General features: G+C 37.7%; 5 protein-coding genes across 9 annotated transcripts in view; 3 read left to right on the forward strand and 2 right to left on the reverse strand.

Annotated features, from left to right (window-relative positions):
* The window catches only part of LOC111809189, a 6,113-nt gene extending 3,814 nt beyond the window's left edge, over positions 1–2,299 (reverse strand). The window contains exons 1-3 of the mRNA XM_023695574.1: positions 2,092–2,299; positions 1,116–1,250; positions 66–168 (exon numbers count right to left, since the gene is read on the reverse strand). Coding sequence (XP_023551342.1) covers positions 66–168; positions 1,116–1,246 — 234 coding nt within the window. The 5' untranslated portion in view covers positions 1,247–1,250; positions 2,092–2,299. The remainder of the gene's footprint in view (positions 1–65; positions 169–1,115; positions 1,251–2,091) is intronic.
* Positions 2,300–3,126: 827 nt separating this feature from the next.
* On the forward strand, positions 3,127–7,344 carry LOC111809291 (30S ribosomal protein S1 homolog A-like). Of its 2 annotated transcripts, XR_002817200.1 has the most exons (9): positions 3,127–4,104; positions 4,203–4,277; positions 4,373–4,444; positions 5,767–5,847; positions 5,940–6,037; positions 6,198–6,323; positions 6,392–6,440; positions 6,530–6,744; positions 7,272–7,344. XR_002817200.1 is itself a non-coding variant. In XM_023695735.1 (8 exons), the coding sequence occupies exons 1-8, from the start codon at positions 3,190–3,192 to the stop codon at positions 6,689–6,691; spliced, it is 1,578 nt and encodes a 525-aa protein (XP_023551503.1). In that variant the 5' UTR covers positions 3,127–3,189; the 3' UTR covers positions 6,692–6,913. The 2 variants fall into 2 exon arrangements, 1 of the variants encoding a protein (XP_023551503.1); XM_023695735.1 differs by lacking the exon at positions 7,272–7,344 and having other exon boundaries at positions 6,530–6,913.
* Positions 7,345–9,959: 2,615 nt separating this feature from the next.
* LOC111809279 (probable LRR receptor-like serine/threonine-protein kinase At1g34110) lies at positions 9,960–14,055 on the forward strand. The gene is made up of 2 exons (XM_023695721.1): positions 9,960–13,033; positions 13,615–14,055. Exons 1-2 carry the CDS (start codon positions 10,174–10,176, stop codon positions 13,989–13,991), a joined length of 3,237 nt encoding a protein of 1,078 aa, XP_023551489.1. The 5' UTR covers positions 9,960–10,173; the 3' UTR covers positions 13,992–14,055.
* An 862-nt stretch (positions 14,056–14,917) lies between these two features.
* LOC111808110 (MRN complex-interacting protein) lies at positions 14,918–16,690 on the forward strand. Of its 4 annotated transcripts, XM_023693920.1 has the most exons (6): positions 14,918–15,036; positions 15,129–15,435; positions 15,525–15,764; positions 15,845–15,942; positions 16,296–16,339; positions 16,370–16,690. In XM_023693920.1, exons 1-6 carry the CDS (start codon positions 14,986–14,988, stop codon positions 16,440–16,442), a joined length of 813 nt encoding a protein of 270 aa, XP_023549688.1. In that variant the 5' UTR covers positions 14,918–14,985; the 3' UTR covers positions 16,443–16,690. The 4 variants fall into 4 exon arrangements, with proteins under 4 accessions (XP_023549688.1, XP_023549687.1, XP_023549686.1 ...); XM_023693919.1 differs by lacking the exons at positions 16,296–16,339; positions 16,370–16,690 and adding an exon at positions 16,081–16,240 and having other exon boundaries at positions 15,845–16,014; XM_023693918.1 differs by lacking the exons at positions 16,296–16,339; positions 16,370–16,690 and adding an exon at positions 16,172–16,222 and having other exon boundaries at positions 15,845–16,057.
* On the reverse strand, positions 16,660–20,484 carry LOC111808111 (polyadenylate-binding protein 3-like). Its single transcript, XM_023693922.1, has 7 exons — positions 20,010–20,484; positions 18,456–19,231; positions 18,284–18,361; positions 18,094–18,183; positions 17,594–17,908; positions 17,296–17,520; positions 16,660–17,203 (listed from the first exon to the last, which is right to left on the reverse strand). Exons 1-7 carry the CDS (start codon positions 20,272–20,274, stop codon positions 16,979–16,981), a joined length of 1,974 nt encoding a protein of 657 aa, XP_023549690.1. The 5' UTR covers positions 20,275–20,484; the 3' UTR covers positions 16,660–16,978.
* Between the last annotated feature and the right edge of the window lie 933 nt (positions 20,485–21,417).

Consider the following 21,417-nt stretch of genomic DNA (forward strand, 5'->3'; position numbering starts at 1 on the left):
AAAAAAAAAAAAAAAAAAAAAAGACAGAAACTATAAAACAAGATTTGAAATGTTAACAAACACACCAGAATTTTTGACCAGCCGCCTTCATACAGAACAGACTTTGCAAGCTCCTGTGGGGAAATGGTCTGATAATCAACATATTTTTCTAGGATGTCGTTAGACAACCTGCAGCCATACAGTACAATTTTTAAATCAAACATAGAATAATGATAGTATATGAGATAACACATCTAGAACAAGTGTTTAATAAGTAGTCCTGTGAGATCCCATAATGGTTGGAGAGGAGAACGAAGCATTTCTTATAAGGGTGTGAAAACTTCTCCCTAGCAGATGTGTTTTAAAAACTTGAAGGGAAGCTAAAAAATGACAATATTTGCTAGCGGTGGGCTTGAGCTGTTACAAATGGTATCAGAGCTAGACACCAAGCAGTGTGCCAACGAGGATGCTGGGTCCCTAAGGGAAGTGAATTGTGAGATCCCACATCGATTGGAGAGGAGAACAAAGCATTCATTATAAGGGCGTGGAAACCTCTCCCTAGAAAATGAGTTTTAAAACCTTGAGGGGAACCCCAAAAAAGAAAGTCCAAATCGGACAATATTTGTAAGCGGTGGGCTTGGGCGGTTACAAGTCCCTCCCCCTCAAAAAAAAAAAAAAAGAAAAAAAAAGCTCGAATAAAATCAAATGAAGGATGATAATGGGGAAACTAAAATAACAACAATAAATATTACGATCAGCTAAGCACGGAGAAAGGCAAAAACCTTCACTAACTATACATGGATAGCTTCATTTATGTACTGTTTATACTATGCATGCACCACCAAACAGCCCATATTATTATGTGAACGTTAATTTTACAAGCTATTGAGCTCTTATGCGAACTCCCGGTACCACTCGAGAAGAAAATTTTCCACCTTTGATGCACCAAATATATTCCATCGAGTAATTTTAGGAGAGGCCAAATGGATGCCACAACGAAAAAGGATGATCTGACATAGGTATGTCGAGGATCTCAATTGTATAAACTTAACCTATTTCTTATTCAGTGGAACGAGTTGATACACAAAAAATGTCATATATCGCATAAAAGAAACACGAAAAATCAAGCGGCATACCCAAGGCGATGCTGAGGGGACCAGAGGAATGCAGGAATAGTAGATGGCAAAGATGCAATGGGCTCGATTTTCACTACCATCAAGTGAAAAACAAGAAGCAAACCCCACATGGGCACGCCCACCTTCTTCATCTCTCTGAATCTCCACATCAACAAGAGAAGAGGTGAGTTCGGAAAAAGGTTATCATTTACGAGATGAGATCTATTTAGCAAATGAAATTTTATATATCAGAACCATACATCATTCGATGAATCCGAACTTCAAACGTTACAAATCAAGAATTTTCTCATTAGACAGAAAGATCGGTTTAAAGTAAGCACATCAAAAAGTAGAACCGGTAAATATCATGGGAAAATGATTCCAAAATGAATTAAATTTTGCTCAACAGAGAAATCAATGCCGAAGTAGTTTTGAGCACTTCATGATATCTTGTTCTCTTTCCAAATCCATTTGGGATTTCATATTGCAAAGTTTGGTTGGTTAAATGCATTACCCAACAATAATGGTCTCTATTGAATATCACTATAATCGAACATTTTTATGGTCTCTATGGCTTGAAAAAAGGATTGATTGCTGGTCTTTTCCATTTGAAACTAAGAACCGCAAGAACAGTTAACTATATTCATTAAAATAAAAATAAAAAATCACAGAAAACAAATTAACGAAAAAAAATCGACTAAAACCTATAATTTTACTGAATTCAACAAAATTTATACACAATACGTAAGAAAAAAAAAACGAAACGAAATGAAAAAATTCTTGCAAATTAGACCGAGAATGAAGGATCTATACAGTTAACTACGATCGCTGGAAATTAAAACTAAACACGAAGAACATCAAATCGGAACAAGAAAAATGGGAACTAACTAAGTGTTTTCCGTTTTCTATTGTTAAAATAAATCGAAAAGTTTCATGATCAGAGCTAATCTAAATAGAAATCAATTCAATTTACAGAGAAGAAAAGAGATAGGCGAACCTGAAGGTGATTATGAACAGAGGCTCAGTTCTATCTGCAGAATCTTCGAGGATTTCTTCGGCAGCTGAGAGATGACAGTCTTCGAAGCTCCGCCTTTCTTCAAGAAATTTGATCTGTTTGGAGAGCTTTTTCTGGATGCTATGCAATATTGTGCTCCTCAAGAGAGAGATTCTGAACTTTTTATTATTATTATTATTATTATTTTTTAAGAGAGATTCTGAAATTTTCTTCCGAATATATACATACATACATATATATATATATATTGTAATTACATAAGTAGTAAGAAAATAGTGGAAGAGATTAGAGCTTTAGATATTTATATTAATTAAGTTATCGCTCAATTTTATGAGTTTATAAATTTTTTAATTATGCATTTAAGCAACAAATATCTCTGATTAATAAATATTAAATTTTAATGTATATCTAATAAATTTATTTTGTCATAGTTTCTTAAAAAGTTTTTAACCGGCCGTTCAAAAGTTATATATTGTTCTAGATGGTATGACTGAGTAAGCTATGATGATGGACGACACTCCATGACTTGGGATGACGTCAAGACATATGGGCCATGTTGATTGGGAACCAAGATGATGTTGGATGCTATTTGCATTGAGAGACATTGGCCCCAAGTAGAGACAAGGTCGAGCTGAATGATTTGACATAGTGTAGAGATAAGTTGGAGTGTTGTAGGCGATTGAACATACACGCGGCGGCGTGTGTGGTCGAACAAGTTTTGATTCCGCACAAGTGATGTTTGGTTGGTGAAGACAAATCTCGTCTAAGATCCAACGAAGCTACAAAGTCGGGTGAAAAATGTATATGGAGCTCGAGTTCTTTTTAAGGCCGGTCGTGAGCGTATTAAGCAAATCTGTTTCTTCATCCCAACAGGCCACACGAACTCAAAACAACACAAGCTCAATTTCAGGCCCACTTTGAGCCCCAAGCCCAAGGCCCACGGCCCATCATCTGCTTGCCCAGGAACAGTCGCGCCGAATAATATGAACAGAACGGATAATGCAATTCAAAGGCACTCATTGAAGCCAAAATCTTCCAGCGACGAAGCCGAGCTCAGCTCATGAGGTGGGCAGCAAAAAAATGATGCTAATCCTTGCGGGAATTCAACCCTGTAAGTGTCTTTGCGCTCTCAATTCGTCATCTGAGCCTCAAGATTTCTTAGTTTCATCTAATTCCCTTAGGAATTCATCATTTCTCACTCCACGAATCTCAAATTTCAAATTGTATTCCACTTCTAATTGGTCTAATAACTGTAATAAATCCAAGAAATTGCCATTGCGAAGAAGGAGTAGCGTTGTATTTTGCTCTAGGAATGAAATTTTTGATAATTTCTCGAGCACTCAGTTGCCGAATAAGCCTAGCGAGGATGAAATTCAAGGCATCGATGAGATTGGTCTGCTAAATAAACCCTCTCCTGCTCCTATAAACAACGGAGTTTCATCAGAATTTGACGAAGAAGTTGAAAATCCCGACGAGAATGAAGCCCTAGCGCCATTTATGAAGTTCTTTAAGAATACAGATGCCGTAGAAGAAGAGGAAGAAGAGGAAAAGGCGGTTAGAGCTTTTGAAGAGAAAATTGATGGAGACGAGGAGATTGTGAAAGCCACTAAGTTAAATGTTGAGTACTATGAGCCCAAACCTGGAGATGTTGTGGTCGGTGTGGTTGTCTCCGGTAATGAAAACAAGCTCGATATCAATGTCGGAGCGGATCTATTAGGAACAATGTTGACAAAAGAGGTGCTTCCATTGTATGACAAAGAGGTGGAATTCTTGATGTGTGATCTCGACAAGGATGCCGAGTCTTTTATGATGAATGGGAAGATGGGGCTGGTGAAATACGACGATGCTGTTAGCCGTGGACCGGGGCCGGGGCGCCCTGTCGTGGAGACTGGCACAGTTTTGTTTGCTGAGGTTTTGGGAAGGACACTAAGTGGTCGGCCATTGCTCTCGACTAGAAGGTTGTTTCGACGGTTAGCTTGGCATCGAGTGAGGCAGGTTCTTTTCTTGATTAGCTTCTTTGTTTATTGAAGTTTCTGTGTTAGGGGGTACAAAGAAGAAATGTATATATTCGTTGTGGTTCCCTTGTTCGACAGATTAAACGACTCGATGAGCCGATTGAAGTTAAAATATCAGAGTGGAATACTGGAGGCCTTCTTACAAGAATTGAGGTTGTTTATGTCATCTTAATTGATTTGGTTTTTAGTTTGTATGTTCTTATTGAATGGCTTATGTTTTGGTTCGGTTTTGATCCGTTGTTCTACAGGGTTTGCGAGCGTTTCTTCCGAAGGCTGAGTTATTGAATCGAGTAAATAACTTCACAGAATTGAAAGAAAATGTGAGTATGCTTCGGTTTCTTCTATTTTTTGGTTAGGAATCATGACTCTCCACAATGGTATGATATTGTCCACTTTGAGCATAAACTCTTATAGCTTTGCTTTGGGCTTCCCTAAAAGGCCTCGTACCAATGGAGATAGTATTCCTCACTTATAAACCCATGATGTTCCACTAAATTAACCAACGTGGGACTCGCTCCCAGTAGTCCTCAACAATCCTCCCCTCGAACAAAGTACACTATAAGCCTCCTCCGAGGCTTATGAAGCTCTCGAATAGCCTCCTCTTAATCGAGGCTCGACTCGTTCTTTGGTGCCCTTGAACAAAGCACACCCTTTGTTTGACACTCTAGTCACTTTTGACTACACCTTCGAAGCTCACAATTCTTTGTTCGATATTTGAGGATTCTATTGACATGGCTCTGATACCATGTTAGAAATCACGACTCTCTACAATAATATGATATTGTCCACTTATGCTCTCAGGGGTCTGGGGTTTTTATGGATAAAGAATATAATCTTGCAGTGTTCTCTGTTCTTGTGATTTATCATGCTATTTCAAAGTGTAAACTGTCTAACATCTTGGCTTCGCGGAGTAATACTTCCCTTTCTTCCCACTGGGAAAGCCTCTTGCAATCGTCATAGATTATGCATCTTTATTTGTAAATTTCATAGTCGATGAAATAGTTTCCTAAGAAAAAGAGACATGTGTGAGATCCCACATTGATTGAAGAGGAGAACGAGTGCCAGTGAGGAAGTTGGGTTCCAAGGGGGTGGATTTTGAGATCCCACATCGGTTGGAGAGGGGACCGAGACATTCTTTATAAGGGTGTGGAAACCTCTCCCTAGTAGACGCATTTTAAAAATCTTGAGGGGAAGCCCGAGAGGAAAAACCCAAAGAGGACAATATTTGCTAGTGGCGGGCTTGAGCTGTTAGAACATGCCTGTAAATAATGCCTTAAAATATCTCGCTCTTCATCCTTTTCTATCTTCTGACGTAATAAGCATTGTAACTACCTTATTGTAATCGACTTGGTCATCGTTGTCATGATATTATTCTAGAGCGGGGTCTTGAAACTTATGATTTCATCATATACATGTGGAACCAAGAATTTGCCTCGCGGACTTTCGTCATTGTGTCCCATGTCTTGTTTAACTTGTTTCTTGGATATACATCCAGTTCGTATTCTCGATTACTCGGATTTCTTCAAATTTGCTGCCTTGAACTTGCCCCTTTGCAGTGTCGATTTTAACTTGACATAATAAGTCAAATGGAAAGTATGAACGAAACGATCTTAGCTCACTGTATTGGTCTCCTATCGTGCAGGTGGGACGTCGGATCTTTGTGCAGATCATGCGAATAGATGAAGCTAAAAATGATTTGATACTAAGTGAGAGACAAGCTTGGGTCAGTTTCACTACTACATTCTTTTCGAATTTTTTCTCCTCGAGCACTGGACGAGTACACCAATAAATAGTCGATTTACGTATTTATCGTAGGAAACGCTGTATCTCCGTGAGGGAACTCTTCTAGAAGGGACCGTGAAGAAAATATTTCCTTATGGAGCTCAAATAAGAATTGGTGATACAAACAGAAGGTGAGTATCAATTTAGATTGCTGTTATAGCTAAAAATAGCTGATTGAGATGAACTGTGAAGAAATAGTTTCTGCTTTGACTGGGCTTACCATATTCTGTTGTTCTTATTAATCTTTAGTTTCTGAAAAATTGTTGATGCATCCACCTAAATGTTTCTCAGCGGATTACTCCATGTTTCGAACATAACCCGTGCCCGAGTTACCTCGGTGAGCGACTTACTCGCAGTGGGCGAAAAGGTCAAAGTTCTTGTTGTGAAGTCGATGTTTCCCGACAAGATATCCCTAAGGTAATTGACGAGTATATTACTCAATTTAATAGAATCGTGATGACGATTTTTCTTTTGTGGTTTTACAGCATTGCAGACCTCGAAAGTGAGCCCGGCCTCTTTATATCGAACAAGGAGGTAACTCTAGTCATACCGATCTTCCTCACCGACGAACTTCATTTTCTTTGAAATTTGACTCGAGTCGTTTTTTTCTTTTCCTATACTAGAAAGTATTTTCAGAGGCCAAGATCATGGCAAAGAAGTATAGGCAAAGGCTACCTGCGGTCGAAGGCTTTACGAGGCCCGAACCTGCTCCAACTACAGATCTTCCGTTTGAAAACGAATCAAGCATGTATGCAAATTGGAAGTGGTTCAAATTCGAAAGGTAGTTGTCGAGTTGAACGATCTCTCTTTCATGCTTCCCAACCACGTCTTACTCCAGGCAAGCATTCTTATCGTTATCGTTATCATTATCGTTATCGAATTTTAGGAACGATAAAAATCGAGGGAATGGGAAGTGTAAAAGATCAAATTTTGAACACCATTCTGTCTTAGTTCAGCTGTTTCATTGAAGTTTTTCCATGCATAAATTTTGTCATATTAGCACTTAAGTCCCTGTACTTTCATTTATTTCATTTTAATTCCTATAGTTTTATAAACCAAATAAATTATCATTTTAAAAATAAAATGAAAAGGGATTTGAACGTGGAAGCTGAAAGGCCAGAAATTCAGTCAAATTTGTCCCCAATATTATGTCCATTAATGCTTTGTATTCTATTGCCCTAATTTGCTTTTAATTAAAAATAATTTCATTTTTGGGTAATTTTTTTATTTATTGATATTAGTGAATATTAAGAGTTTTATTATTATTATTATTAAAAAATAAAAACTCCACTGAGATTATGAAAAAGCTTATAATAAATTATAATGTCTAAAAGCTGTCACCTCCTGTATGTCTTTTTTTTATAGGTTGGGGGCTCCAAGACTTAAATGGCCGATAACTGCTTCCCTGCATATCCCCCAACTCCCTCTCTTTGAATATTTAAATAAAAAAATTCAAATAAATTAGCAAAAATATTTATAAATTTTATATTTTATCTCAAAATTAATATCATTCAAAAATCTAAACCAATCTAATCCGAATTGGTTCGAATTTTTTTACTAGACAAAGGTTCGAGTCAACCCGAACGGAACTAGACAACAAATTTAATATATATATTATTGAAAAAAAAAATCTATGAAACCCTAGGTTGTGAATCGGAAATGGTGCATAGATACTCTGAAATGCTGTGGTGCGGGGACGAGACGAGGTGACATACTACGATCACGTATAGAAGTGCTGCCCTTCAACTCGGCAATATGGAACCTCTCACTCTCGTTCCTTTATGAGGTCCTATCGGAATAGGTAGGCCCGAGCCTTTTGCCTCTTCCCAATCGAGTAGCAGTTTCCCACGACTGACAAATAGGAATTTAGGCCGTAAAAGAAAGGTATCGGCCCCCCACTGGGATGTGGCTTTCCTTATTTATGTACGCACTGCGTCAGCACTCGCGAAGAAAGATCGCAAATGACCATTGCACCCCTCCGAACAAGCAGTAATAAAATAAAAGAATAAATCCCCATTTTAAAAGCCTATTTAATGAAAAATTAGGGTTTTTGTCGATTGGGGTTCTAAATTTTTATTGGAAAAATAACACCAAATTATTAACTGTTTTAACTTGGTAACTTGCCAAGCCAATCAAATCAAGTACATCCAAATTAGGGTTTTTAATCTATTGTATTTTTTATCCGCTAGCACACCACCCAATTAATCTCCACCGTACACAATCAAAATTCCCAAATTATCCCCGTAAATTAGTTATCATACGGGCAAAACCGTCTTTCTACATTTTATTTTTAAACTCTATCCTCCTAGTGATAATTTTTCTTATTATTTTAATAATTTTTTTATTATAAAATTTTAGTATTTAAATTGAAAAATGGTTAATTTTAGATTTTTATTTATACAAAAATGGAAAGTAATTACAGATTTTCACCGACCAAGGTAATTAATGGTTAATTTCACTGTGCCCTAAAAACTCTATCTCTACCATGTGAATTTTATAAAAAGAATATATAATTTTTTTCACTTTTCCCCTCCGTTCCCAAAACAAGCCCACCATGTTTACCTCGGTAACCAAACTAACCTGCACCTCAACTTCATATTTTCACCGACCAAGGTAATTAATGACGCAGTGAAAAAAGGGGAAATTTTAATTCACTTGTCGACGAAATGTCCTTTATACCCTCAGAGTTGGCGCTGGAACTCAGCTTGCTCCCCTTTTCATGCTACCCTCCATTATAATATTGTCCTAAGGCCGCTTCTAGGGGATTGGGTTTTAATTTAGTGTTTGGATTCAGAAGACGAAAAAGGACACGGATAATGGACTTATTTACGGAAAAGCCACTGCCCGAAGTGCCCGGTTTTTTTTTTAAATGACCTTTCCAATGCTTAAGCAGACACCTGTCTCTAACACTTGGACATGGCCCTGAAATCTTTGATTCTGTTCCCGCCTGCGCTCGAAATTCCCAATTTACCCCCACGCCGTCGCAGTTTTGATGTACACGTGGCACTTTATTATATTTTTGCCACGTCCGATCAAACTAGATAAAGTTTGTTCCATAGACATATCTTAATTAATTAATTTTGCTCAAGTTAATAGTGTCGATGATCGAAGGTATATAGAACCGCAACCAAGATGGCTCGGTGTATGTTTTTCTACCGAGCAATTTTAAGGGTTTGGAGGTAAGCCCTGGTGGGAGAATTATTGACGTTTTTTTATACTTTATGTATGATAACGTGTTAAATATTAAAATAAGTTCTATAAATGTGGTGAACTACGTCAAATTCGAGGGTATTCATATGACTCGATAACCCGAACAATTCGAACCATCTAATTCAAGTCACAAGGGTTGAGTCAGGTGGGATCGACCCAACGAACCATAATTTTAAGATGATTAATAAAATTTAAAATATTTAATAATTTATAATATATATTAACGATCGTTATGATTTTTTATAATCCACATGTTTTTAAATTAAATTAAATTTATTAATTATATTGTGACGATATTATTGAATAATTTATTAGGTTTCAAAAATACAAATTTATATAGAAAATGGCAAAAGTTAGTTAAAAAATGTAGAGCCCAAATCAGCTAATCACTGCATCAAAACAAAGTCATGTTCGTTTTCAATTTAAAAATATTATTAAAAAAATAAAAAAATAAATAATAAATAATAAAAACAGCAAATAATAGAAAGCAATAACAATTCCAAGTCTCGATAATATAACATGCACGCTGCCCCCCGCTTTCTCTGTCTTTCTCACTAACATTTGTTTCCCTTAAACCAGGTGACTGTGGACGCCATTGAAGCAGTACCACCAAGCTCCATAAACACCTTCAAGTTTCAACCACATGCCATGGCTTCCATTGTTGGACAACTGCAAGCTCCTCGGAGGTAACCTTTTCTTCTTTCCGTTTAACTTTGCTCCGGTAGCATTGGCTCTGTTACTTCGCCGGCACTCTAGCGGCTGACGCCGGCGATATCTCTGTTTCTGGTTTCGGCGATATCTTTGTGTCCATGGTGAGTTATTGAGCATTTGATGGTGATCATTAATTGCTTTTGATTGATTTGAGGCAGTTTTTTCCGGTGTGGGGTTGCGTTCGGATAATATATATATTTTTCGATCACATGCTGTATTGAGTCCGATTTAAGTCTCCGTTTCCGCTCCGCCATTGCATTTCTTTCACGTATTTTTTATCCGCCATTGAAGCGACATTTCCTTAGCCTTTTTCGATTTCAAGGTCGGGATAGTTTTCAGAGCTCTGATGGAAGAGGCGATCCATCGATTTCTTGAACGATGGCTATTGTACCTTATAGTTATGTGCTTAAGCTTGTCAGTCGCCGCTCTCTCTCCCGATGGTGAAGCGGTTCTTTCTCTCATTGCGGCTGCTGGTCCTTCTGCAACATCTTCTTCTTCTTCTGTTCTTGATTCTTGGAATCCATCTAGCCAAAACCCTTGTTCTTGGGAAGGAATCACTTGCTCTCCTCAGAACAGAGTCATTTCGTTATCTCTCCCAAAAACATTCCTAAACCTATCGTTTTTGCCTCCGGAGTTGTCTTCTCTATCTTCTCTGCAGCTTCTCAATCTATCCTCCACCAATGTATCTGGCTCAATCCCTCCTTCTTTTGGCCTACTCACTCATCTTCGCCTGTTGGACCTCTCCTCCAACAATCTCTATGGCCCTATTCCTCCTCAGCTTGGTTCTCTTTCATCGCTACAATTCCTTTTCCTCAATTCCAATAAACTGTCTGGTAAGATTCCTCCTCAGCTTGCTAATCTGACTTCTCTGCAAAGTCTTTGCCTCCAAGACAATCTGTTTAATGGCTCCATACCATCGCAGTTCGGTTCTTTGTTGTCTCTTCAAGAGTTTCGAATAGGAGGGAATCCATATCTTTCTGGTGACATTCCACCGGAAATAGGGCTGCTTACTAATCTCACTACATTTGGGGCGGCGGCTACTGCCCTCTCCGGAGCCTTACCGTCTACATTTGGGAACCTAATTAACCTCCAAACTTTGTCACTCTATGACACTGAGATGTCTGGTTCTATACCTCCTGAGTTGGGATTTTGTTCTGAGCTAAGGGATTTGTATTTACACATGAACAAGCTTACTGGTAATATTCCTCCTCAGTTGGGTAAGTTGCAGAAACTTACTAGTTTGTTTCTATGGGGTAATGCTCTATCAGGGTCGATACCGTCTGAAATTTCGAATTGTTCGGCTCTTGTTGTTTTTGATGCTTCAGAGAATGATATTTCTGGTGAAATCCCAAGTGATTTAGGGAAATTAGTCGTTCTTGAACAGCTTCATTTATCTGACAATTCGATTTCGGGTTCAATACCATGGCAGTTGGGGAACTGCACAAGCTTAACTGCTCTTCAGCTTGATAACAATCAATTATCAGGTGTAATTCCATCCCAACTTGGCAATTTAAAATCCCTGCAAAGCTTTTTCTTATGGGGAAATTCTGTATCAGGAACTGTACCATCTTCCTTTGGTAACTGCACTGAGTTATATGCTCTTGATCTTTCAAGAAACAATCTCTCTGGGATTATCCCAGAAGAAATTTTCAGCTTGAAGAAGCTGAGCAAGCTATTGCTCCTTGGAAATTCTTTATCTGGTGGGTTGCCTCCAAGTGTTGCAAATTGTCAATCATTGGTGAGGTTGAGGCTTGGAGAAAACCAGCTATCAGGCAAGATTCCTAAGGAGGTAGGCCAGTTGCAAAATCTTGTCTTTCTTGACTTGTATATGAATCGTTTTTCGGGTGGTCTTCCGTCTGAGATTGCTAATATTACAGTTCTTGAGCTACTTGATGTGCATAATAATTATATATCTGGAGAAATTCCTCACCAGCTTGGGGATTTGGTGAACTTGGAGCAGCTAGATCTCAGTCGGAACAGCTTCACTGGTGAAATTCCTCAGAGCTTTGGAAACTTCAGTTATTTGAATAAGCTTATTCTCAGTAATAATCTACTGACAGGGTCAATCCCAAAGTCTATTAAGAACCTGGAGAAACTAACTCTACTTGATTGGAGTAGCAACAATCTCTCTGGCAAGATACCACCAGAAATTGGTTACATGAAGAGCTTGTCTATCAGTCTGGACTTGAGCTCGAACGGGATAAGCGGAGAAATTCCTGAGTCGATATCGAGTTTGACACAGTTACAGTCACTTGATCTTTCCCATAACATGCTTTCTGGAAATATTAAAGTGTTGGGTCAGCTGACTAGTCTCACGTCCCTTAATATCTCCTACAACAATTTTTCTGGTCCAATGCCTGTAACACCATTTTTTAGAACACTATCAGAAGATGCATATTATCAAAACCTTAATCTTTGTGAATCACTTGATGGATTTACGTGTTCGTCGAGTTCGTTGCGTAGAAATGGCTTGAAGTCTGCAAAAGCTGCTGCATTAATCTCCATCATTCTTGTAGCAGTTGTCGTCGTACTTTTTGCTTTGTGGATGCTAGTTTCACGAAATCGAAAGTACATGGACGAGAAATATTCAGGGACATTGCCCTCGGCATCGGCTGCCGAGGACTTCTCTTATCCATGGACCTTCATCCCGTTTCAGAAGCTCAACTTTTCCATAGGTAACATCTTGGAATCCATGAAAGATGAAAATATAATTGGAAAAGGTTGTTCTGGTGTTGTTTATAAGGCAGATATGCCCAATGGTGAATTAGTTGCTGTAAAGAAACTATGGAAAACAAAGCAAGATGAAGAAGCAGTTGACTCTTGTGCTGCAGAGATTCAAATTCTCGGGCATATTCGACATCGTAACATCGTAAAGCTCATCGGTTATTGTTCCAATAGAAGTGTCAAGCTACTTCTCTACAACTACATTTCAAATGGTAATCTGCAACAACTCTTGCAAGGAAACAGAAATCTCGACTGGGAGACGAGGTATAAGATTGCGGTCGGGACAGCTCAGGGTCTGGCTTATCTTCATCATGATTGTGTGCCTGCAATTCTTCACAGAGATGTCAAGTGCAATAACATACTTCTAGACTCAAAGTTTGAAGCTTATTTGGCAGATTTTGGCTTGGCGAAGTTGATGAATGCTCCTAATTATCATCATGCGATTTCGAGAGTAGCCGGGTCTTACGGTTATATCGCCCCAGGTATGTTTCCTTTGGATTTTTCCCTTCATATTAAGAACTCAAGATATTAACTCACATTCTAACCGCCCAAGCCCACTGTTAGCGGATATTGTCTTCTTTGGGTATTTCCTTTTGGGCTTTCTCTCATGGTTTTTAAAACGCGTCTGTTAGGGAGAAGTTTCCACACCCTTGTAAAGAATGATTCGTTCTCCTCCTCAACCCATGTGGGATCTCACAATCCACCCCCTTCGGGGATCAGTGTCCTCGCTAACACTCATTCCCTTCTCCAATCGATGTGGGAAGTCCAAAAAAGACAATATCTACTAGCAATGAGCTTGAATAATCTACAAAAATGTGATCTTATATGAACTGCAATAATCTTTCCTTAAATGTTTCCTCTCTCATATTCCTCTCATATTAAGAACTCAAGATATTACAAGTCTTCAACATGAACATATTTTGTCAAGCATTTCACCATTACAATACTGTCACATCATTATAAGTTGAAGCTTTATCTGCATCTATCAGATTTTCATATAGGATGATAAGTTTGGTCATTGTTTATAATCTTTTTTTTCTAAATTTCCTCAAACTCGATGCAGAATACGGGTATACCATGAACATAACTGAAAAGAGCGATGTCTATAGTTATGGAGTTGTATTACTAGAGATACTAAGCGGCCGTAGTGCAATCGAGACACAAGTTGGAGATGGCCTTCACATTGTTGAGTGGGTAAAGAAGAAGATGGCAAGCTTCGAACCGGCGATAACGATACTCGACTCAAAGCTCCAGAGTTTACCAGATCAAATGGTGCAAGAAATGCTTCAAACACTTGGAATAGCAATGTTTTGTGTGAACTCCTCCCCAGCAGAAAGGCCAACAATGAAGGAAGTGGTAGCATTGTTGATGGAGGTGAAGAGTCCTCCAGAAGAATGGACCAAAACCTCCCAACCTCTAATCAAGCACTCCTCAATGTAAGTTCAAATAATTCTTTCTTTTCCACTTCAAATCATTGAACCTTCCAATTTTGTACAGCTTCAGTTTCATGCAACAGATTTCATAATTCTGAACCCTAAATTACTCTTCCTTTTCTAAATTATTGCCACTTTTGAAATTAAACTTTAGGCCAATGTGTTCTTATCCGACATCTTTTCAAAGGGGTAGTTCAGAATAAATGAAAATTTTGATATTTATAAGTTAAAATAGTGTCTCTGTACTTTCAATAAATCTTAAATTTATATATTATCATCGGTTCTTATCCACGAAAATGCACTATTTTCAAAATTTATAGTGGAAAAGTGATAAAAATGGTTTCTTTATTAACTTTATTATAGGATAATACTCATTTTAACTTAAAAAAAGGTATAAAGGTACAAATTTCTAACTTTTAAGGACCACTTGAAACGTTTTTCAAAAGGAAAAAATTAGACCATTTGTCGTAAAATAATATATCATCTAATGACGTGTTAAATGTTGAATGAAAAAGGAGGTTTCGTAGTGCGCTCACGATTGTATGTAGTTTGTGCCTTAGTAAAATTATTTATTAAAATTAAAAGTAAATAAATAAATAAATAAATAAATAATTTCTACCATTTTACATTATTTAGTCTTTAGCCCAAAAATATGTTGGAATCCAAAAAGAAAATAAAATTAAAAGGGAAAGGGAACTTGAGAGGAATGGAAGAAGTCAAGTATAATAACTGTCCGGATTTTACGGAGAATTAGATATTTGGAAGTTAAGCGACGAATGTTTGGAGCCCCAATAAATGGGAGGCCCATAATTGTAAATGTGGGCCAGAAACAAGAAGCCCATTTTTCAAAATGGGCCACGAGAGGGATACGTATGGCCCAAATTCCCCAAAAGAAATGGCGCCAAAATTTCCAATCGGAACTGAGAACGATCGCTCGCTCCAGATTGAAACTCAAAACAAAGAAAGATTAGAGAATCGAAGAAGCGTACCGTGAAGCAGGAATGTCGACGATCTTCATCGCCGTCCAGTGTTTTCAATGCTCCACGATGCAGGCACGGATCTCGTTCCTTCTCCCTCTCTGTTTCTTCTTTGTCCTTCAATGTCTCTCTCTGTAACTTCTGTAATGGCTGTGGTTTCGATTTAGGTGAAGCAGCAGCGAAGGAGCGGGAATAAGTGGATCTGTGCAGTATGCAACGAGAAGCAATCGGTGCAGAAGGTGTTTGCTCGAGCTCCGATGGCTAAAGACGTCCGTAAGTTCGTACAGAGCTTCAATATGTCTCGGAAATATGCGGATGAACAGACGAAAGTCGATGAGATACTTGATGAGGAAATTGTTGACGAGGATCAGCTTGATTTCAACGCGAAGAGAAAAAGACGTAGCGATTGGAGTGAGTACCTCGATCTCGAGGAAGATCGCAGCCAGACTGGAAGAGAAAACGAACGAGAATTAGGTCATTGAATTTCGAATGCATTTTTAGAGTAGTTTATTGAAAAATTCCGAAGTAAAATCTTCGACAGATGATTCTTTTTCCTAAAGCAGGTAGTGATTTTACTGACGGAAAGATTGTGACGGAGCTTCCAGAAGAAAAAACCAGGAAGCACTGTTCAACGAGCTGTTCAAGCAGGCCGGAAGGTGGAGAAGGAAAAAGATTTTACAGACCAGTTTTCCCGAAGAGGACACACATTGCCAAGAATTCAGCCATTCAAGCATCAAAATGGCGTAAAGGCGTCCGAGAAGATGATGAAAAAGTTTCGTTGAAAGCCAATCTAAGCTCCAAAGGTAAAACTCTGATATGATCTTAACACTTCTTGCACCTTTCCAGGGCAGAAAGTTGAGCAAAAACAGTCGTAAAATTGCAGATGAGATTCGAAACTGGGAATCGCAGTCAGACATTGAAGCGTCAAAATGGAGTAAAGGCATGTCAAAAGACGATGAAAATGCTTGCATATTAGCTAAGGTAGGAGGTCCTTCTCCCAAGTGGAGTGAATACATGACTGAAGAGGACAAAAATATGGGAACAGAACAGGACATGGATACCTTGAAGATGATCATAAATGATGAAATTGTTGAAGATGATATGGGAACAGAACAGGACATGGATACCTTGAAGATGATCATAAATGATGAAATTGTTGAAGATGATATCCACCCTGATTTCAAATGACAGTTTGCTCTAAGTATACAAGATGATATCCACCCTGATTTCAAATGACAGTTTGTATACTCACCATATATGCATTCCAAATTGTTTGCTCTAAGTATCGTATACTCACCCCAATCAATTATCATTTCGAGTTATTGTCATTTCAGGTTTGTTCTCGGTCCATTTCAAGGTGTGAAGTGACTACCTTCACCTGGACAGAAAGACCTTATGAGTCTTCACTGTTCCCTGAGATTGGCTTTGGGCCTTTCCTGTGCAACTTAGGTGGAGGGCAAAGAAGGCCCCCGAGCCAATAGTGAGATATCACTCTAAAAGAGCTAAAATTCTAAACTTGTGTTAAGACCTACGAGCCAAAAGACAATCTCAGGTAGACAGTTTCTATGGGGTATAAGCCTCCCAAAAGGCAACGGAGGTGTGCAAAGGTTTTCTCAGGCCAGACGGGGATTGGCCCTCGAGTGTAAAGGCAGGTTAGTTGTCGGTCCATTTCAAAGTGTGAATTTTTTTTTTTTCATATTGAATATTGAAAAGTAAGTTTATAATCTAATCTAAAAACTTTATAAATTTCAAACTAGAAAGTCATTTCAACCTAGCGCTAGCATGGCCGATAACAAATACGTTATCAACAAAATTCTCAAAACTAGACAGCAACCAGAAAACTACCAAAATTCTAAATCCAAAACTAGGGAGCTAATTTGAAGGATGCTGAAGGAAAAGAGAAGGCTAAAACCCAAAACCATAAATAATATGTTCACCATGCGGAATAAAGAATGTTCTAAGGGAAATTGAATGTCTGAGAAGCGACACTCTCGTTATCGGTTGTCGTCGTCGTCGTTCATTTGGTCAGCACCAACGAACCAAGCTGATCAGAGAGGTCGGGTTCCGACGAAGCTTTGCGGAGGACTTCCATTGCCTCAGCCACCTTATTCTTCAAGTCATCAGGTGGTTCAATGAGATGAAGCACCTCTGGCTGGTCCATCTCGAGCAACATTCCAGTAACCTTTGCCGCATGAGTTGGCTCGAGACGTTCTACGAGTGGATACAGCTGCTCGCCGAGCATCTGTAACAATAATGCAGAAGCTATAGTTTTAATCTTACAAATATGGTTTCACTTTTCTTCTCTAATGAAAGGAAACAAACATGGTGCCATACCAAACGCTGATGTGTAGGTGTAGCAGAAGCTAATGCAGATGCGAGTGTTGAAGTAGGCACAGCCCTTGATCGCTGGATGTCGATTGGTGGGCTAGACATCCCAGAACTATCAAAAGCTAGAGGCATCATTGGACCAACAAGACCATGGGGCAGGACCGGCGGCTCTAATCCATTTCGTGCATTGTTCATGTATCTATAACCTTGTCCAGCGCCACGGAGCATTAACTGGATTCATAAAACCTCAGATAAATGTGGCATGAACATTCATCGATGATCTTAACAACGTAATTCAGTTTACCTGCTGCTGCTGCTGCTGCTGCTGCTGATGTACAGGTTGTGAATTTCCACCACGCCTGATCCCCGAGCGTGGCCCGGGCTGTACTTGTCTCTGAAACTGGTAGGGCATGATGAAGTTGGGCCCCATACTAGGTCGCATTCCGTTCATAAGTTGAGGCTGGAAGCTGTATCCAGGCGGTGGGGGCACCAGCCCGGGGTTTCCCTGACCATAATACAGCTGCTGAGGAGCAAGTCGGTGTGCCCCTGGATGAAATCCTGGCATTCCTGAGGTCAGTGATGATATTTCACTAGCTACTCGGATCTGTGCAAACTGTGTCTGACACCATCAACCAATCAAGATTCACATAATTGGTTTCCTAAGAAACCTCAAATATACATAAAACCTCTATACTCTACTCTACCATGTTTGTGTTCGTCAGGACGTTACTTGAATTCATTCAATTAGATATTAATGTAAATGAACTATAACTATATAGCACTCCAAAAGAAGAAAAATCGCACCTGTAGCTGGGCCTTTCTTTCTTCCTTGCGCTGGGCAACAGCCACATACAGAGGCTTCCTTCCTTTCATCTTTCTATTCATTTCATTTATCTAAAAAACACATTAAAAGAGACATAAAAATAAGTTCCAATTTCCATTCATATTCGGAAAATAGAACCCATAAGTGGATCACAAAGGAATGAAAAATTACGGCTCTAGCTGCATCATCTGGTGAAGAAAAGGCAACAAAACCAGTCCCCTTGCTCACTCCATTTTCGTCAAGCATAACCTGGCTCATCATCAAACAGATATCTAAGCAAAAATCAACAATGGAATTTAGAAGAAGACGCAACGAAGATCGTCGAAAGAAAAACGAAACGAACCTTGCATGATGTGATTGTTCCATACTCGGAGAATAATTCTTTAAGCTTCTCATCATCAATATGGTCATCAAGATTTTTGATGTACAAATTTGCGCCTTGTAATTTATCAAATCTGATCTTTCTATCCCGTTCGAATTTTTCTTTCAATTCAGCCTCCCTTTCTGCTTTCCTTTGAGCCTTGCCTACGTACAAAATCTTGTCCTCACCAATGAGGGTACCATTCAGCTTTTCAACTGCAGCAGCAGCAGAGTCTGTGCTCTCAAAGTTCACAAAACCAAAACCTTTGGACTTTCCATTTGAATCGGTCTTAACAACTGCACTAGTAATGGTACCATGTACACCAAACAGACTTTTTAGGCCATCGTCCATCATATTTTCTGGTAAATTTTTTACGTAAACATTAGTAAATTGTAATCCATTTGCTCGCATCCTTTCCTGGCGTCGAATGAAATGGCCAACATATACTTGCTTGTCATTGAGGAGCATGCCATTCAACTTTATTATGGCACTTTCGGCTGCTTCCTTGGTATCAAATTGCACGAATCCATAACCTTTTGATTGACCATTGCTATCAAGCGCAACTTTACAAGAAAGAACAGTACCGAAAGAAGCAAATGTATCATGCAATGCTTTGTTATCAATTGATGCGTCCAGATTTTTGATAAAAACATTTGCATAGCCACTTTTCCGAATGCTAGGATCTCGATTTGAGATCATAATCCTGATAGGCTTCCCGTTAATAGAGGTGAAATTCAAGTGTTCCATGGCAGTCATAGCTGAGAATTTATGAAATGAAACAAGAAGAGATTCAATATATAAGTTTGTATCACAAGATCGTTTAAAAACGTATATCCAACTAATGTGTTGCAAACTATAAAGTTCATAGCTGCATGAATGGATAACTAAAAGTTGAAGAAACACAATCATAAACTTAATATCCTGTAAATGCACAGTTCACAGTGTTAGTTCACTACGTGCGAAAAAAAAAATGTTAGAATATGAGTGTGTAAATTCTAACATCTAATTCATTCCAGATTGAAAAAAAATTAACAGAAAATCTGGGTTTCAAAATTTAAGGTTGAACTTGAATAGGAAATACAACAGTTGATTTTGGTCCGGTTGAAACTGTTTCTATGAAATTCTTTTTTAATGTTAAATTCTTCCTAACTGAAATCAAAACTCAAAGAGTTTGATCATTAAAAATGAATCCAAAGAATGTACAGAAACAAAGACATCAATCCCCATTAATTATCTATTAAGATCATATGAAACTTGAACGAATCATCTGAAAGATGGCTTTCTGTTTACGTTTGGTTGTGTGCAAATTATCAGCAATTAACAAAAAAAATTTAAAAAGTATTTTAAAATTGAATGAGAATAAAATAATTTTCAATTTTCATTTCTCAAATGCAATTGTCTAAGCAGACTCAGAGGAAAAAAAAAGGGAAAACACAAAATCAAAGCGCATTATCAAGAAAACAGAGAAAAAAACACAAAATAAACACAATGAACGAAAAAGAACGAAAAAGAATGAAAAAGAACGGAATAACGAACCATCTTGATGATTGCTAAAATTAACATAACCATATCCAAGCGATACTCTGCGTGTCTGATCCCTGCAAACCCTAAGGGAGACAACCTGAGCCACACGGCTAAACAGTTCCAAAAGCTGTGCCTCGTTCACGTTAAGCTCCAGATCGCCCACATACAATGAAGAACTCAAAAAAACTTCTCCAGTGGGCACAGATCCCACCGGAGGAGGAATGACCGCCGTTTGAATCGGAGCAGAAATCACTGGTGCCGGAATCATAGCCGCCATACCGTCTCAGAACCAAAAAAAACCGGCGAAAAGAAGATCAGATTGTTGCCTAAAAGACTAAAAGTCGAAGGCAGATTACCGACTGTGATCGAACAGGCGAAGAAGACCACAAGAACACTATATTTATACCCTCTAAGATGGAAAATCGAAGCCTTATTTTTTGGGTTTGCCCTTCCTCTCTTCCTCTTTCTCTTTTTCTTCTTCAGTTCCTCTAACACTAACAGCAAGAAGTGTGAAGTGAATTCGAACGTAACTAACGTATTTATAGGAAGAAAGAAGCGGGAGGTTTTCGAAACGGTGCGTTTAGGAGAGTCTGACGTGTCATCCCAGCCGTATCTTTCATCACGTTGTTGAGGGGTTTTCGGTCTTTTAAATATTCTATCATCCTATTTTAACTAAGTCAAATAAAATATCTAATATTTCAAATTCAAATTTTATTTTATCAAATCTTAACTAATTTAATTATCTAATAAATCTCTAATTTCAATTTCAAATCTTAACCAATTAATAAAAATCCTTAATAATTTTAAATTTTGTGGTTTACATTTAAAAAAATATTTAATATTTTTAGTTTAAATTTTGGATTTTGTATTTTTTTTAATTAAAATATTCAAACTATTATTGTTTATATATTTTTTATTTTTACCAATATTTTACCAATATATAACATATGTCTGATATATTTTTAATTTATTAAAAAAATGTTTTTTTTTTTAGTGAAAAGAGAATAAAATATAATTATTATTGAAAGGCATGAATTTTAAAGATTAAATTGAAAAAAAAAATTATTATTTTATCTATTTTAATTAACTGTTAACTTGATATCTAGTTTTAAATAATAAAAAACAATTTAGATATAATTTTTGTTAAGAATTTAGATATAATTTCTTACTTGCATATTAATTAGTTTTATCAAATAATAATGTTTTTAACGGTTTAACATATTATTATTAAAAAATAATTGTAAATTAGTTTAAAGTATTTAAAACAAGAAAAAAATTCAGAGTTAATTTTTTAAAAAACACGTTTATATTTTTATTTGTATACATAATAATTACAAATTTATATTAAAGTTAATAGATATTTCTAACAAATTCAAATTTTTTTAAAACCAATTGAAATTTGTAACAAATTGGAAATCTT

Source organism: Cucurbita pepo, chromosome LG13, assembly GCF_002806865.2.
Source record: "Cucurbita pepo subsp. pepo cultivar mu-cu-16 chromosome LG13, ASM280686v2, whole genome shotgun sequence".
Lineage (NCBI taxonomy): Eukaryota > Viridiplantae > Streptophyta > Magnoliopsida > Cucurbitales > Cucurbitaceae > Cucurbita > Cucurbita pepo.